Source organism: Hypanus sabinus, chromosome 11 (genome assembly GCF_030144855.1).
Source record: "Hypanus sabinus isolate sHypSab1 chromosome 11, sHypSab1.hap1, whole genome shotgun sequence".
Lineage (NCBI taxonomy): Eukaryota > Metazoa > Chordata > Chondrichthyes > Myliobatiformes > Dasyatidae > Hypanus > Hypanus sabinus.
In genome coordinates, this window is record NC_082716.1 from 97,486,369 (window position 1) to 97,504,339 (window position 17,971).

The 17,971-nt window shown below is 40.9% G+C and overlaps 1 protein-coding gene across 1 annotated transcript in view; it reads right to left on the reverse strand.

Moving 5' to 3' along the window:
* Nucleotides 1-17,971, reverse strand: part of LOC132402214 (probable voltage-dependent R-type calcium channel subunit alpha-1E) — a 600,800-nt gene that overhangs the window by 275,302 nt on the left and 307,527 nt on the right. Inside the window, exon 11 of the mRNA XM_059984957.1 lies at nucleotides 6,518-6,648. Within this exon, the coding sequence (XP_059840940.1) occupies nucleotides 6,518-6,648 (131 nt within the window). The remainder of the gene's footprint in view (nucleotides 1-6,517; nucleotides 6,649-17,971) is intronic.

The window sequence follows — 17,971 nt, forward strand, 5'->3', positions numbered from 1 at the left end:
ACAGAGGTGGCGGCCAAAGTTGGGTTGTTGAAGTGGCACAGGTTGATGGAGGCCTGACAGAGGGTGATAAGATTAGATATGCATACATTGGCTACTTTTTTTTTGTACACATGCTCGTTATGCAAATATGTGATCAGCCAATCATGTGGCAGCAACTCAATTCATAAAAATATGCAGACATGGTCAAGAGGTATAGCTGTTGCTCAGATCACCCATCAGAATGGAGAAAAATATGATATAAATTACGTTGACCATGGAATGATTGTTGGTGCCAGATGGGGTGGCTTGAATATCTCAGAAACTGCTGATCTCCTGGGATTTTCTCGTATTACAGAGTCTAGAGTTTACAGAGAATGGTATGAAAATCTAAAAAAATCATCCAGTGAGCAGCAGTTCTGTGGATGAAAAGATTTTCTTAATGAGAGCGATCAGAGGAAAATAGCCAGATTGGTTCAAGCTGACAGGAAGATGACAGTCTCAAATAAACATACATTACAACAGCGGTATGCACAACATATCGAACCTTGAATTGGATAAGCAATAGCAGCAGAAGATCACTAACGTGCACTCATTAGCAACTTTATTAAGTACATAAAGTAATAAAGTGACCACTGAAAACAGATAGACAGCTGGTGTCTTTTTCCCAGGGTGGATATATCTAAAATAGAGCACAGACATTTAAGTTGAGAGGGGTTAACATGAAAGGAGATATGTGGGTGAGTGGTAGGGGCCTGGAATACGCTGTGGTGGAGGCAAATACAACAGAGGTGCTTAAGTGGCTCGTACATTGGCATATGGAGGTGCAAAGAAATGAGGGATATGGACTTTGTGTAGGCTGAAAGGATTAGTTTAGGCAATTAAGTACTTGTTCAATTAGTTTGGCACAACATTGTGGGTTGAAAGGTCTGTTCCTCTGCTGTACTGTTGCCTTGTGATGGATAAAGGTAGAATACTCACACAAGGATCTGACAGGTCACTAAAGAAAGTGAATTAGAAGTAGGCTTAGGGCAGGGGCCAAGGAACAAGGGGCCAATATTCTCTTGGTTCAAGAGGGGATATTCCAGTCCAAAAGCAATGGGAACAAGTGAAATACAGGGAGTTCCAACTCGGTCAGATATCATAGAAAACTTGCAACTTATGTAGCTAATTGGCTCACCGTATCTTTGCTGGTTATAATCAAGGTTCCCAGTATAACCAGTGGCTGATAGTGGCTCCATAGTTTGCAGGTCACAGCCCATCCAGAGGCTGTGAAAATGTGATGAAGTTTCTGCCTCCATCATCCTTTCAGGTGGTGGATTCCAGACCCCTGCAACTCTACAGTCGAAGAACTTACCGCCCATCTGCTCCCATCACTTACTTGAAACCCATGTGTCCTAGCTTTTGATTATTCCACCAAGGGAAATAGATCGTTCCCATTTATATTATTGAGATTCTTTATAACTTCACACAGTGCAGTAATGCTTTCACTTAGTCTTCTCTGTTGCAAAGAAAGAACCCCAGCCTATCCAATCTTTCCTCATTGCTACAATTTACCAGTCCTGGTAAATCATTAATCCTCATTAATCTCCCCTGTACTTCTGCAATTCAAAGGCATCGTTCTAGGTAGGTAATGATGAGAAATTGCTCAAGGTTTCACTTAACTCGTGTCTCTGGGATACCCTCTCTGGTCTTTAATACTGTGCCGTGGCTAATAAAGAACATTCTGTGTGTTTTTTTAACTATCTCACTGACTAGTCCTGTTGCCTTTATCTGTGCGTTGGCATATGCTTCAATGTTCCTTGGAGTACAGTAAAGGGCAGGGCTCTGGATGATGTTGTAGAGCAGAGACACCTAGGCGTTCACGTGCATAGTTCCCAGAAAGTGGTGACGTTAGGTAGAGAGGGTGATGAAAAAGACATGTGGCACATCTATCATTGTCAGTCAAGTTGCAACTGTAAATGTTGTTAGTGAGACCATACTTGGAAAACTGTGCACGGCTGTGGTCCCCCAGCTATAGGATGGACGTCAGTAGACTGCAAAGGGTGCAGACAATATTCCCAAGGATGTTATTAGGACGAGAGTGCACGAGTTGTAAGAAGAGACTGTGCAGATTGGATCATTTCTCTGAAGAATAGGAGGCTCATTGGTAATCTTAAGAGAGGGAACCTCTCTTTCCCAGGGATAGATATGAGTTTGGTGAGTATATGGAATGTTCTGTCAAAAGAGGTGGATAAGGAGGAATACTTACAACATTTAAAAGATCTATACAAGCACAAGTACTAAACGAGTGCCTTGCGTTGGTATTCATGAAGAGGAACAACATGGGAGATAGTGAGAGCAGTGTGGGTTAGGTTTAAACCAGGGCATTTTGATAATCAAGAAGGAAGCAGTATTGGATCTCTTAAAGAATAGGGAACAGAGAGAGGCAAGAGCTGGGTCCTTCACCATGATCTTCATGTCCTCTCTAGCCACAAGGTCCTGGAACACTAGAGAGTAGCTAATGTTGTTCCTTTGCTTAAGAAGGAAAATAGAGGTTATTTTGCCTGAAGGTCTGTGATCAGTGGAGTTCAGTTGTGATCAGCCATGGTAACTCCTTTGTTTGTGATGTATACACAAATGACTTAACAAAAGTGTAGATAGGTTAGTTTGTAAATTTGTAGATAATGCAAAAACATAGTGTCGATAACACAGAAGATCATTAAAGGATATTACACGGTATAGATCAATTACAATTATGGGCAGAGGATGGCAGATGGAATTTTATTTAGGCAAGTGCAAGTTGCTGCACTTTGGGAAGTCAAATCTAAGGGGAAAGTATACAATTAATGCAGGACCCTTAACAACATTATTGAACAGAGGGATCTTGTGGTTCACTCCTCACCTCCTTGGAAGTGGCAACACAAGTAAGTAGAATGGATCAGCTCGAAAAGGAGACTTTGGTTGTTTTCTCTGGAGCATTGTATGCTGAGGGGAGACCTGACTGAAGTTTGTAAATCTGTGAGAGGCATAGATAGGGTCGACAGCTTTTTCCCCAGAGAAGAAATACTGAAGACTAGAGGACGTGGTGGCGAGGAAGTCCACCCCTCCTCCAAATGACCAAGTGCTGTGTCACACTGTGGCTGACGTGAGGAGAACCCTGTGCAGGGTCAAACCACGGAAGGCTGCTGGACCAGACAATATTTCTGGCAGAGTGCTTACAGGATGTGCAGACCAGCTAGCAGATGTTCTCACAGACATCTTCAACATCTCCCTGAGCAGTGCTGTCATTCCAACGTGCTCAAGGCCAGCACCACTGTCCCCGTGCCGAAGAAGTCTGCAGTGTCCTGTCTCAATGACTACAGTCCCGTCACACTCACGTCCATCATCATGAAGTGTATCAAGAGGCTCGTCATGAGGCACATCAAGATCCTGATGCCCCCCTCACTGGACCCCCTGCAGTTTGCGTACCGTCCCAACCGTTCAACAGACGACGCCATTGCCATAACCCTCCAACTGGCCCTAACCCATCTGGACAAAAATGACATGTACGTTTGAATGCTGTTCATAGACTTCGGTTCAGCATTCAACACAATCATTACTCAGAAACTGATTGGAAAGCTGAGCCTATTGGGCCTGAACACCTCCCTCTGCAACTGGATCCTAGACTTCCTGACTGGGAGATCTCAGCCAGTCCGGATTGGAAGTAGCATCTCCAACACCATCACACTGAGCATGGGGGCCCCCCAAGGCTGTGTGCTCAGTCCACTGCTGTTCACTCCGCTGACCCACGATTGTGCTGCAACACACAGCTCGAACCACATCATCAAGTTCGCTGATGACACGACCGTGGTGGGTCTCATCAGCAAGAACAACAAGTCAGCTTACAGACAGGAGGTGCAGCGGCTAACGGACTGGTGCAGAGACAACAACCTGTCTCTGAATGTGAACAAAGCAAAAGAGATGGTTGTTGACTTCAGAAGGGCACGGAGCAACCACTCCCTGCTGAACATTGACGGCTCCTTATCGTTAAGATCGTTAAGAGCACCAAATTTTTTGGTGTTCACCTGGTGGAGAATCTCACCTGGTCCCTCAACACCAGCTCCATAGCAAAAAAACCCCAGCAGCATCTCTACTTTCTGCGAAGGCTGAGGAAAGTCCATCTCCCACACCCCCTATCCTCATCACATTCTACAGGGGTTGTATCGAGAGCATCCTGAGCAGCTGAATCACTGCCTGGTTCGGAAATTGCACCATCTCGGATCGCAAGACCCTGCAGCGGATAGTGAGGTCAGCTGAGAAGATCATTGGGGTCTCTCTTCCCGCCATCACAGACAGTTACACCACATGCTGCACCGCAAAGCAAACAGCATTATGAAGGACCCCACGCACCCCTCATACAAACTCTTCTCTCTCCTGCCTTCTGGGAAAAGGCACGGAAGCATTCGGGCTCTCATGACCAGACAATGTAACAGTTTCTTCCCCCAAGCTATCAGACTCCTCAATACCCAGCGTCTGGACTGACACCAACTACTGACCTCTACTGTGCCTGGTGTCTTGTTTATTATTTATTGTAATGCCTGCACTGTTTTGTGCACTTTATGCAGTTCTGGGTAGGTCTGTAGTCTAGTGTAGTTTTTTGTTGTTTTATGTAGTTCAGTGTCTTTTTTGTACTGTTTCATGTAGCACCATGGCCCTGAAAAACGTTGTCTTGTTTTTACTGTGTACTGTACCAGCAGTTATGGTCGAAATGACAATAAAAAGTGACTTGACTTGGCATAGCTTTGAGCTGAGAGGCAGGAAATTTAAAGGGGATATGCAGGCCAGATTTGATTTATTTTTAATTTTTTTTATTTAAACACACTGAAGATGGTGGGTGTCTGGAACAAGCTACCAGGGGTGGCAACAGTGAGAGGAGATATGATAATGTAGTTCAAAAGGCTGTTAGATAGCCACAAGAATGGAGGGATATAGATGATTTGCAGGCAGAACAGATTAGATTCATTTGCTGTCCTGCTTAGCATTCACATTGTGGGCTGAAGAGCCTGTTCCTGTGCTGTACTGTTCTATATGTTTTAGTTGAAACGTCATGTTACAGCTGTGTAGGACATTGGTGAGACCACACCTGGAATATTGTGTACAGTTTTGGTCTCCAGGTTTAAGGAAGGCCATTCTGGCAATTGAGGAAGTGCAGCTTAGATTCACTAGGTTGATTCCGGGGATGGCAGGGCTGTCTTATGCAGAGAGATTGGAGAGATTGGGCTTGTACACACTGGAATTGAGGAGATTGAGAGGGGATCTGATTGAAACGTTTAAGATAATTAAAGGATTTGATAGGATTGAGGCAGGAAATATGTTCCAGATGTTAGGAGAGTCCAGTACCAGAGGGCATGGATTGAGAATAAGAGGTCAGTTATTTAAACCAGAGTTGAGGAAGAACTTCTTCTCCCAGAGAGTTGTGGAGGTGTGGAATGCACTGCCTTGGAAGATGGTGGAGGCCAATTCTCTGGATGCTTTCAAGAAGGAGCTGGATAGATATCTGATGGATAGGGGAATCAAGGGATATGGGGACAAGGCAGGGACTGGGTATTGATAGTGAATGATCAGCCATGATCTCAGAATGGCGGTGCAGACTCGAGGGGCCGAATGGTCTACTTCTGCACCTATTGTCTATTGTCTATTGTCTATTAGTAAGTCCTTACATAGAATATGTTATGCACTTCTGGTCGCAGTACTTTAGGAAGGATGTGAGTACACTAGAGAGGGTGGAGTAAGAACTTACACAGATGTTGCTGGAACTGAAGGGCTTGAACTGTAAGGAGAAACAGGATAGGTTGGGGCTGTTATCCTTGGAGCATAAGAAGTTTAAGAGTGAATTTAAAGAAGTTGGAGAGGGTCTAAAATGAGAGAGCATACATTTAATGTGAGAGGGACAGATATGAAAAGAGTAGACGCAAACTTTTCATATAGACAGTGATGGGTACTGTATGTGCAATACACTGCCAGAGGAAGTGGTAGACATGGGTACAATTATAGATTTTAAAAGACACTTGGAAAGGTGCATGGACTGGAAAAGTTTAGAGGGATATGCACTAAATGCAGGCTTTTCACTGTATTTCAGTATATTACAATAATAAACCAGTATCAAATAAATTTTATTTCATTGAGATGCAGTACAGAGAAGACCCTTCTGGCCATTCGAGCTGTGCCACCCAGCCTAATTGCAGGACAATTTACAATGACCAATTAACCTACTAACCAGTACATCTTTGGACTGTGGATAGAAACCAGAGGGTCTGGAGGAAAACCATGCAGTCATGGGGAGAACACAGAAAGCTCCTTACAGGCAGCAATGGGAATTGAACCTGGGTCTCCTGTACTGTAAAGCTTTGTGCTAACCACTGCACTATCGTGCTGCTCTGTGTGGTATCTGGGGTCCTGATGTGTTTAAAGCAAGCATGGGAACTGGAGTCCTGGTGTGTTTAATTAGGCTTCAGGGCTGTTGTTCCTTACTGTACAATTCTGTTTCCATCAATCTCATCTAAGGAAGAGTGAGACTCACCCACAGAAGATATTTCAGTGTAGTGATCATCACTTGACTCTGTGTGGATCATATCCATTCGGCCTTTTTTGATTGTTGCTCTTCTAAGGACTGAAAACAAAGAATTTATTGATCTCAGATAAAGCTTGTACCTCCCAAATACAGAAATCTATTAATTGTCAATGATGAAAGTGCCAAGTATTCAAGAGAACAGTGTGAGAGAAGAGAGGCAACATCCAAACTTAAATGAATGGAGGTCCACTCTCTCTGTGGTCTCATGAAAGCACAGAATGAGGTGTAAAGAGGTAACTACCTACCTGCCCAACACCGCCTTTCCAATCCAGATGAAAGGACTCGACCCAAAATGCTGACTGTCCAATTCCCTCCATAGATCCTGCCTGACTCACTGAACTCAGCAGCATGATAAGTGTTACACCTTTTCTCATCTGGTTTGTTTCCTGCCCAATAACTGTATGTTCCTTCTTTCCCTGGTTTCCCTAAAGTGAGGATCTGGCAGGGTAATGGAGATACCAGTGAGCCTCTACAGATAGTCCTGATGTGTGCTGGAAGTGAAAAAGGTCCTGATGTAGGTTTAGATAGTTGACATCATATTGGAGATGGGATATGACTGTGTGGCTAGGCAGAGCTCAAGTGCTGTCTGTAAATTTGCCAATGCCAGAACTATGTTGGCAGAATTTCAGATGGTGACAAGGTGCACAGGAGTGAGATAGATCAGCTGGTTAAGTGGTGTTGCAACAATAGCCTTGCACTCAACATCAGTAAGAGCAAATAACTCATTGTGGACTTCAGGAAGGGGAAATTGAGGGAACACACACCAATCCTCATTGAGGGATTAGCAATGGAAGGGGTGATCAATTTCAAGTTCCTCGGTGTCGACATCTCTGAAGATCTTGGGCCGAATATATTGATACATTAACAAAGAAGGCATGACAGTGGCTGAATTTCATTAGGAGTTTGAGGACACTTGGTATGGCACCAAAGACTCTTGAAAATTTCTACAGATGTATCATAGAGAGCATTCTAACTGGCTGCAGCACCATCTCTGCATCAGCAGAGGATTGGAAAACGCTGCAGGAAGTTGGAAACTCAGCCAGCTCCATCGTAGGCACCAGCCTCCCAGTACTGAGGTCATCTTCAAAAGGTGCTGCCTCAGAAAGGCAGCACCTAACATTAAGGACCCCTATAGCCTAAGACATAACCTCTTCTCATTGCTACCATCAAGGAGGAGGTACAGGAGCCCAAAGACCCACATTTAAGGTTTCAAGAACAGCTTCTTCTCCTCTACCATCAGATTTATGAATGGACAATAAAACCATATATGCTAACTCACTATATATTTTTTCCTCTCTTTTCAAAGTAAATTTCAAAGTTCAAAATAAAGTTTATTATCAAAGCACATATATGTCATCATACACAACCCTGACTTTCTTTTCCTGGTGGGCATACTCAATAAATTTATCGAATAATAACCATAACAGAATCAATGAAAGACCGTCCAACCCGGGTGTTCAACCAGAGTGCAGAAGGCAACAAATGCAAAAAGAAGAAATAATTATAAAAAAACAAATAAGCAACAAATATTGAGAACATGAGATAGAGTCCTTGAAACTGAGTCCATTGGTTGTGGTAGCATTTCAATGATCTGGAAAATGAAGCTGAGTGAAGTTTCCTTCAAGAGTTTAAGATTGAGGAATAGTAACTGTTCCTGAACCTGGTGGTGTGAGTCCTGAGGCTCTTGTACCTTTTTTTTTATGGTAGCAGCAAGAAGACAGCATGACCTGGGTGTAGGATTTTCTGTTCAAGGGCATTGGTGTTTCCATACCAGGTTGTGATGCAGCCAGTCAATATACTCTCCATTACACATCTGCAGAAGTTTGTCAAAGTTTTAGATGTCTTAATGAGTCTTCAAAAACTCCTACGGAAGTAGAGATGCTGTTGTGCCTTCTTCATAATTGCACTTGCATGTTGAGCCCAAGTCAGGTCTTCCGAAATAATATCACCTTTAATGATATAATTTAAAGTTGCTAACCCTCTCTGCCTCTGATCCTCCAACTTGGACTGGCTCATGGAACCTTTGGTTTCCTTCCCCTGTAGTCTAAAATCAGGTCCTTGATCTTGCTGACACTGAGTAAGTGGTTGTTCTTTTGACACCACTCAGCCAGATTTTCAATTTCTCTCCTTTATGCTAATTTATCACCACCAATGATTTGACCAATGACAGAGGTGTTGTCAGAAAACTTGAATATGGCGTTGGAGCTGTGCTTAGCCATAGAGTGGTAAATGTTCAGTGAGTAGAGCTGGGGACTAAACACATATCCTTGTGGTTTTCCTGTGCTGATGAAGATCGTGAAGGAGATATTGTTGCCAACCCAGAATGACTGGGGTCTGCAAGTGAGGAAATCCAGGATTCAATTGCACAAGGAGGTGTTAAGGCCAAGGTCTTGGAGCTTATTGATTAGTTTTGAGAGGATAATGGTGTTGAATTCTGAGCTGTAGTCAATAAAGAGTATCCTGGTGTATCTTTGCCGTCCAGATGTTCTAGGGTTGAGTGAAGAGCCAATGAGGTGGCATCTGTTGTGGATCATTTGCTCCAGTAGGCAAATTAGAGCAGATTCAAGTTGCCTTTTAGGCAGGAGTTGATATGTTTCATCACCAACCTCTCAAAACACTTCATCACTGTGGATGTAAGTGCTACTGGGTGATGGTCAGAGAGGCAGGTCACCATGCTCTTCTTAGGCCCTGGTATAATTGAAGCCTGCTTCAGGCAGGTGGGTACCACACACCATCAAACTGAAAGGTTAAAGATCTCAGTGAACACACTAGCCAGATGATCAGCAATGGTACTTGGATAATTATCCCATCTGGGCTGGATGCTTTGCATGGGTTCACCCTTCTTAAGGCTGCTCAAACATTAGATTCAGGGACTGAAATTAGAGGATCATCAGGGGATGTGGGAGATCATGATGGTTCCTCCATGTTTTGATGGTCAAAACAAGCATAGAAGGCATTGAGCTCATCTGGAAGCGAAGCCCTGTTGTCTCCTATGTCACTTGATTTAACTTTATAAAAGGTGATAGTATTCAAGACCCGCCACAACTGTCAAGCCTCCTTTGTTAATTCAAGTTTGGTTCAGAATTGCACTGCATGATCAATTTAAATTTTAAAAATGTTTCATACTGTAAATTATAGTTTTATTATTATAATTTGCAATGTACTGCTGCTGCAAAACAACACATTTCACAACAGTGAAATTAAACCTGATTATTTATATATTCATTTTTTAGAGATACAGTGCCCTTCCAGCCCAATGAGTTCCACTGCCTAGCAACCTACCTATTTAACCCCAGCCTAATCACAGAACAATTTAAAATGACCAACTGACCTTCTAACCAATACGTCTTTAGACTGTGGGAAGAAACCTATAGGTTCACGGGGAGGACATACAAACTCATTAGAGGATGATAGAATTGAACTCTGATCTTGGGTGAGGACCTTTGGCTTTGTGAGTTGGTGGAGTTATTACAGGAAAGGATAAAGGTAGGTTTTAAGTGACAAAATTTCACAGTTAGTATAGCTACTGATTTTAATCAGGTTTAATCCTGACCTCTGGGGCTACGACTGCAGAGTTTGCATGTTCTCCTCGTGACAACATGTGATTCAGAGTGCTCCAGTTTCCTCCTAAAGATGCATGAGTTATAAGTGAATTGATAACTGTAAGCTGTGCACAGTAAACTATGTTGCAGCTTTCATCAAACTCTGTATCTGAAGTAATGTATTCAGTTTTGCTCAACCATTTAGAGGAGTGGAGGCTTGGAGAGGGTTCAGATGAAGTTTACCAAGATGCTGCCTGGATCAGAGGACATGTGCTTAAAGGAGTATCTGAACAAGCTAGGGTTGTTTTACCTGGAGCAGCAAAGACTGAGCCTTTTAAAAACCTTTTAAAAGATCATAAAATTATGCGAGTACACAGCTGGTATCTTTGTCCAAGAGTTGAAATATCTTTTAGCAGAGGGCATGTACGTAGGGTGAGAGAGGAGAAGTTTAAAGGAGATGTGTGGGGCATTTTATTTTTACACAGTGGTGAATGTCTGGAGTGATAGTGGAATTAGAAACAATAGTGGTGCTTATGAGGTTCTTAGAGGGGCACCTGAAGATAGGGAAAGAGTGGAGGCATATGGATCATGTGCAAGTAGAAGCTACCATTAGTTTAATTAATTTGGCACAACATCTTGTCTGGAAGACCTGTTCCTGTGCTGTACTGTACAAAATGTCCCCAGTGTGTTGGTGATAGGAACATGGAAAAGAGAAAACAGGATCAATGTGGGTTTAGTGTAAATGGGAGAATGAAAGTCATCAATGACTCCCCAAGCTGTTTGAACCTACAAGAAAAGTTAGAAACCAAGAATCTAATTATGGTAAGGAATTAAAGGAAATTAGTATTAGTAAGAAAATAAAACTAGAGAAAATAATGGGACTGAAAGCTAGTAAATCCCCAAGGCTTGATACACTGATTGCTTTCTAGAATTCTATTAACCATGGAACAATCCTCACAGATTGGAAGGAGGCAAATATTTAAAATAAAAGGGAGGGGGAGGGAAAACAGAAAATTACAGACCAGTTAACATAGCAACAGGAATAGGGAAAACACAACACTGTAATAAGAGTCATGGAAATGTACAGCCCATAAATTGGCCCTTTGACCCATCTAGTACATGATTAACCATTTAAACAGCCTACTCCCATCAACCTGTACCAGAACCTTAGCCCTCCATATCCCTACCATCCAAGTAGCTTTCCAAACTTAACTTAAATTTTGAAATTGAATGCATATCCACCTCTTGTGCTGGCAGCATGTTCCAAACTCTCACAACTCTTGAGTGAAGAAGTTTCTCCTCATGTTCCCTTAAACTTTTCACATTTCACCCTTACCACATGACCTCTAGTTGTAGTGCCATCCAACCTCAGTGGAAAAACCTGCTTGTACTTACCCTATATATATCCCTCATAATTTTGGATATCCCCATCAAATCTCCTTTCCATCTTCTATGTTCCAAGGAATAAAGTCCTAACCTATTCACTCTTTCCTCATATTTCAGGTCCTCAAGATCTGGCATACCTTTATAAACTTTCTTTGTACTCCTTTAATCTTACTTACATCTTTCCTGTATGTAGATGACCAAAAATGCACACAGTACTCCAGATTAGGCCTCACCAACTTCAACATAACATCCCATCTCCTGTACTCAGTACTTTGATTAATGAAGGCCAAAAGATTTCTTTACAATCCTACCTGTGACACCAATTTCAATAAATTATGTACCTGTATTCCCAGATCCCTTTCTTCTACTGCACTCCCCAGAGCCTTACCATTCACTGTGTAAGACCCACCCTGGTTGGTCCTACCAAAGAGCATCACCTCACACTTGCCTGCATTAAATTTCATCTTCCATTTTACAGCTGGTCCAGATCACACTGCAAGTCTTGATAATCTTCCTCACTGTGCACTACACCCCAACCTTGGTGCCTTGCAACGCACCAATACGAAGAACCACATTATCATCCAGATTTTTGATATAGGTGACAAACGGAGATTCTCTTGGGGCACTAGATGGAGTAAGTCGTATTTTGGTTTTGCTCTGTTCATTTTTCAATTTCTTTACCACCCTTTCACTATTTATATTAAAGTGTTTATAACACTTTTATATGCCTGAACTTTGACTTCTAATCACTGAAAATGAATACCAGAGGGCAAAAAGCTTCAGCCGAAGGCAAGGAAGCCAGTAATGGGAGTAGAAGAAACTCACTTTGGAAGCTATGTCAAAACTCCTGGATGATAAATTCAATAAAAAAATTTCTACTTTAGAAGTAGTATTAAAGGAGATTGAAAGCAAACTGGGAGCTCTTAAGCAGGAGCGTAAAAAAAAAATAACGGCAAATAGCTGAACTCGATGAAGCTGGAAGACAGAGAGATCGTAGATTGGATGCACTGGAAAAGAAATTATCTTGGAACAGTATAAACTCAAGATTATTGACCTGGAAAGTCGCAGTCGTAGACAGAACCTGCAAATAATAGGACTCCGTGAAGATGTTGAGAGTGGTGAGCTTTTTTAAATTCTTTTCTCAATTTTTAATGGATGTGTTTGGCTCTGAAGCTCTCTCTACTATTCCTAAACTGGATTGCGTGCATTGTGCTGAGAGCTAAACCCCCTAACGAACTGAAACCCTGGCCTGTTATACTTTGATTCCACTATGTGTAAACCAAGGAGCATCTAATTCAAATTGCCTGTTGGAAAGGGGTTATTGTACACAGGGACCTCAAGTTTCAAGGTTGAAGACCATAGTCCAGAAGTGATGCGAGAAAGATCGCATTTTAAACTATCCAAACTTTATCAAAGAAAGTTTCAACCAGCTCTGCTATTTCCAGCCCGTTTAAGGGTTGTTCTGCTTGACAAATCACGTAAATGGTTTAAATGGCAGAAGAAGCTCAACGATTCCTTGATGACCAATGTTCGATCCCAGCTGTCTAATATTGAATGCCTCTTTGTGTCTGTATTCATTTGGTTTATAAGTTAATAATCAGTTCATAGATTTAGACTTTTGAAGTTTGAAGATTTTTGCTACTGGTTTGATAACACTCATATTCTGTTTCGGAGTATGGATGTTTATTATGCTTCTATGTTTAAGTTTCTTTTTTTCCCCTTTGTTACAATTTTTAACTGTTTTTTGAAAATAATTAAGAAATTGAGTTGGTGATTGACTTTTTTTTTCTCTGAAAGATTAAGAAGAGTGAATTCCATTTCATTTTTTTTGGAGCTTGCCTGTTAAAATATTCTGCAAATGGCTGATCTTTTTTTTAACACTGCTTTGGTGTTGCTTATAGCATTCCCTTCTCAATGTTTTGACTAAGGTGGAAGTTCATGTTTTTTCTAATTTTTTTGTGTCTGTATTCATTTAGTTTATAAATTAATAACCAGTTTATAGATCTGACTGTTAGAGTTTGAAGGTTTTTTCTGATCTGGTGACTGAATTTTTTTTCTTGAATTATTAATAAGATTGTATTCTGTTTCACTTTTTTAAGAATTTGCTTCTCAAGATATTTTGCAACTATGGAATTCCTTTTTCAATGTTTTGACTGGGTGGTATTTTGCATCTTTTTCTATTTTGGAGACTTGCCATCAAGAGAGTGGGGGTAGGGGAATTTCTAGTTAGCTTACTGGCTGTCTATTGGCCAGTTTTCGGGTCTTTGTGGGCAGGGGGTGGGACTCTCTTTAGTTTAGATTTTTTTCATCTGGGCTGAACTGAACCTATCAAATATGTCTGAATTGTCATAACTTCTGGTTCCTCTTTAAACCTTTTTCCCTCTTCCTGGAAAGTTAACCTTTTACATACCATATGCTTTGTTCAAATAAAATGGATAATATTACTAACTTTGTCTCATGGACTACAAATGGTTTGAATCAACCGATTAAATGGAAGAAGATTTTTAAAGTTTTTAATAGATTGAATGCTCAGATTATCTTTGCCCAGGAAACTCATGTGAGGAAGGAGGATAATCAGTGTTTCTTTAGGTTTTGGAAGTGATAGCAATTCCATTCTAATTCACAGGCTAAGGTGAAAGGTGTATATATTTTTATAGACTCCTCTATTTCATTAGTTCACTATGAAACAATCTCAGACCCGAATGGTATATTTGTGGCGACCCACTTCCTAGCGCACTCGAACCGGCTCACAAATAGCCAGCGCGCTGGCATAAAGGCCAGTCCCAAAAGGGCGCCAGGTCTGCTTCACCAGCAAGGGGAAAAGCCCGCGCGGTACTGTGAATATGTGCCTCCTACAGCATCTGTGTGCAGGACAGGACTGTGAATACGTGCCCCCTACAGCATCTGCGTGCGGGACAGGACTGTGAATACGTGCCCCCTACAGCATCCGCACCCGGGGAGGGCGGGATCAGGGAGGCTTTAAAGCGAGGCCGCGAAGTTCAAATAAAATCTTTTTTTAACTGCAGTTTACTGACTCCGTGTCGTTATTTCGGTGCTGCATGTAGCACACCGCTACAGATTTCTATTAATTACTGGTTTACTTTATAACCAAAAAGATGTAATGGTTAATATCTATGCTCTAAATGCTGACTATCCTGAATTCTTTAAACATTTATTTGTATCTCTTCCTAATTTAAATGAATATATGTTATAGTGGGCGGAGATTTTAACTGTCGTTCAAATCCTTCGATGGACAGGTCTGCATCCAATCAGGTACCTCCAAACAAATCTGCTATTCTTATTAATTCTTTTTTAGTTAACTCTGGAATTTTAGATATTTGGAGGTTTTTACATCCTAACGATAAAGAATTTTCATTCTTTTCTCATGTATATCATAATTATTCTAGAATTGACTGCTTTTTTATTGACTCTTGGTTAGTTCCGTCTTTTACTGCCAGTGAGTACGATGCAACTGCCGTTTCCGATCATACACCCTTGAAACTATCAATCAAATTAATTGATGTAAATTTTAGTGCTAAGCAATGGCAGTTCAATTCTACTCTACTCCAGGATTTAAACTTCATTAGCTTTTATTAAAGAACAGATTGCCTTTTTCTTTTCAACTACCTTTCCAGAAGAAATTTCCAGTGGGATATTATGGGATACTTTTAAAGTATACATCCGTGGTCAAATTATATCATATTCTGCTGGATTGAGAAAACAGATTAATAATGAAATACGTACATTGGTTGATCAGATTAAAGAAATTGATAAAAAATATTCTGTTGCTCCTAATCTGGAGCTGTATAAAAACAGAGTTGAACTTCAGATGCAACACTGTTTGTTAATAACATCCCTGATTGAAAATCAATTACTTAAAACTAAGAGTCAATGTTATTTACATGATGATAAATTGGGTAAATTATTGGCCCACCAATTGAAAATTGCTTTGGCTAAACGTCAGATTATTAAAGTTCATAAACAGGATGGTAGTTTGACAGTTGACCATGATGAAATTAATAAATGTTTTCAAGAATTCTATACCTCTTTATACCAATCAGAATTTCCTGATGATTCTATCATATTGCATGAATTTCTAAGGAAATTGAATATTCTGAAATTACCGCTTAATGAACGTTTAGCATTAGATTGCACCCATCATGGAAGAAGAAAAAGAAATCAACTTCTTTGATGAATTCTGGTAAAGCACCTGGTTTGGATGGGTATACAGTAGAATTTTTGAAATCTTTCTCAAATCTACTTTCTCCTTAGTTATGCAGAATCTTTAAGGATGCCTTATTTGTAGGTAAATTACCACAATCCTTTCATGAAGCATCTATTTCTTTAATTCTTAAAAAGATAAAGACTCCACTGAATGTGCATCATATAGACCTATATCCTTGTTGAATGTGGACTCCAAAATCTTTTCCAAAATATTGGCAATTAGATTGGAAAATGTATTGCCTATCCTATTACTGCAATTTTTGGGTTACCAGTGATGGAGTCTAGTCAATTATCCCCTTCAGCTTGCCATTTGATTGCATTTGTTACATTAATAGCCAGAAGATCCATTTTATTTAAATGGAAAGATTCTAATCCCCCTACTACATTTCAATGGTTTTCCCAAACTATAACATGCTTAAACTTGGAAAAAATTAGGAGTGGCACTACCGACTCTTCGATTAAATTTGAAGAATCTTGGAGACCATTTATTCAACATTTTCATAGGATGTAAGCTGACCTTTTCCGAATCCTTCCAATAACTTTTTGTTTGTGTATAGAGGAGCAGAGTTAATGACAAATGACAATTTTAACTGATGACATAAGGCAGCCCAGCTTTTGTTTTGCTTTGTTTTTATTTCCTGTTAGTTTAGGGGGATTTTTTTTTCTTGTAAAAATCTTTTTTCTTTGACTCTTTCTCATGTTTAGTTACTAAGAGATTGGGAGGCTTAGATTACACATGTTACTCGGAATCTGCTTATGTACACATTAACCATTATTAATGTAATCCTGATCTCTTTGTATCACTATCATTGTTATGTTTATATATTTGAAACTTAATAAAAAGATTGATGAAGAAAGATGACAGACATTAATAGACCCACTCGTCACAGGCCTCCAGTCAGAGAGGCAACCAGCTACTACCACTTTCTGGCTTCTCCCATAAAGTCAATGTCTAATCCAATTTACTACCTCATCTTGAATACCAGATGACCGAACCTTCTTGACCAACCTCCCACGTGGAACCTTGTCAAGTGCCTTGCTAAAGTCCATGTAGACAACAACCACTGCCTTGCCTTCAGTAACTTTTCTGGTAACTTCCTTGAAAAACACTATTAAGATTTGTTAGACAGGACTTACCACAAACAAAACCACGCTGACTATCCTTGATCAATCCATGGCTATTCAAATACTTATATATCCGGTCCCTTAGAATATTGTCCAATAAATGTCCCATAACTGATGTCAGACTCACCAGCCTGTAATTTCCTGGTATATTTTTAGAGCCTTTCTGAAACAGCAGAAAAACACACTGGCTATCCTCCAGACCTCTGGTACCTCTCCTGTAGCAAAGGAACTATTAAATATCTCTGCCAGAGGTGCTTAAGGTGTTCTTAGTCATGTTTTTACTCAAATTTCTCACCTTTTGAACTACCAGTGAGCTGTCACATGCGTTCAGTAGCACCATCTTTAACTGAAAGTTTTGTGGGAAGTTAAAATCACTGACTACGACAACTTCATGTTTCTTGCCCAGTCTGCGATCTCTCTACAAATTTGTTCCTCCAAATCTCCCAGACTGTTGGGTGGTCGGTAATAAAGCTCCATTAACATGGTCATACCTTGCTTATTCCTCAGTTCCACCCATAAGGTCCTCAGAGGATGAGTTCTCCAGTCTATCCTAACTGAGCACTGCATGACATTCTCCCTGCCTAATAAGGTCACCCCTCCTTCTTTAATGCCTCCCACTTTCTCACTCCTAAAACAGCGGAAGCCTGGAATATTGAGCTGCCAAACCTGCCCCTCCTGCAACCAAGTTATGAAGGATAATGGTGCTGAGAAAGAACCAACAGGGTGAGACATAAACAACATTGAGGTAGTTTCATGAAATGCAACTTATAGTTTTCTGAGGCTATAATTCCTGAAACAGATCAGGGAAAACTAGATATGGTCAACTTTGAATTTCTGAAAGCCTTTGTCAAAGCTCCATTCGGCATGCAAAATTGGAATGCATGCTGCTAGGGTGATGTATTGACATGGACTGAAAACTGGTTGACAGGTAGCAGAAAGAAGGAATACAGTAAATCTCAGACAAATTACTGTCCAACTACTCGCAAGTCCCAATATTTTGGTCTATGACATCACCGCCCTACTTCCTGTATTCCTTCGACACTCACTGCCCCATTTCCCATGCTCTCTCTCCACTCACTGGGGCCCCACTTCCCATGCTCCCGCTTCACTCACTGGGGCCCCACTT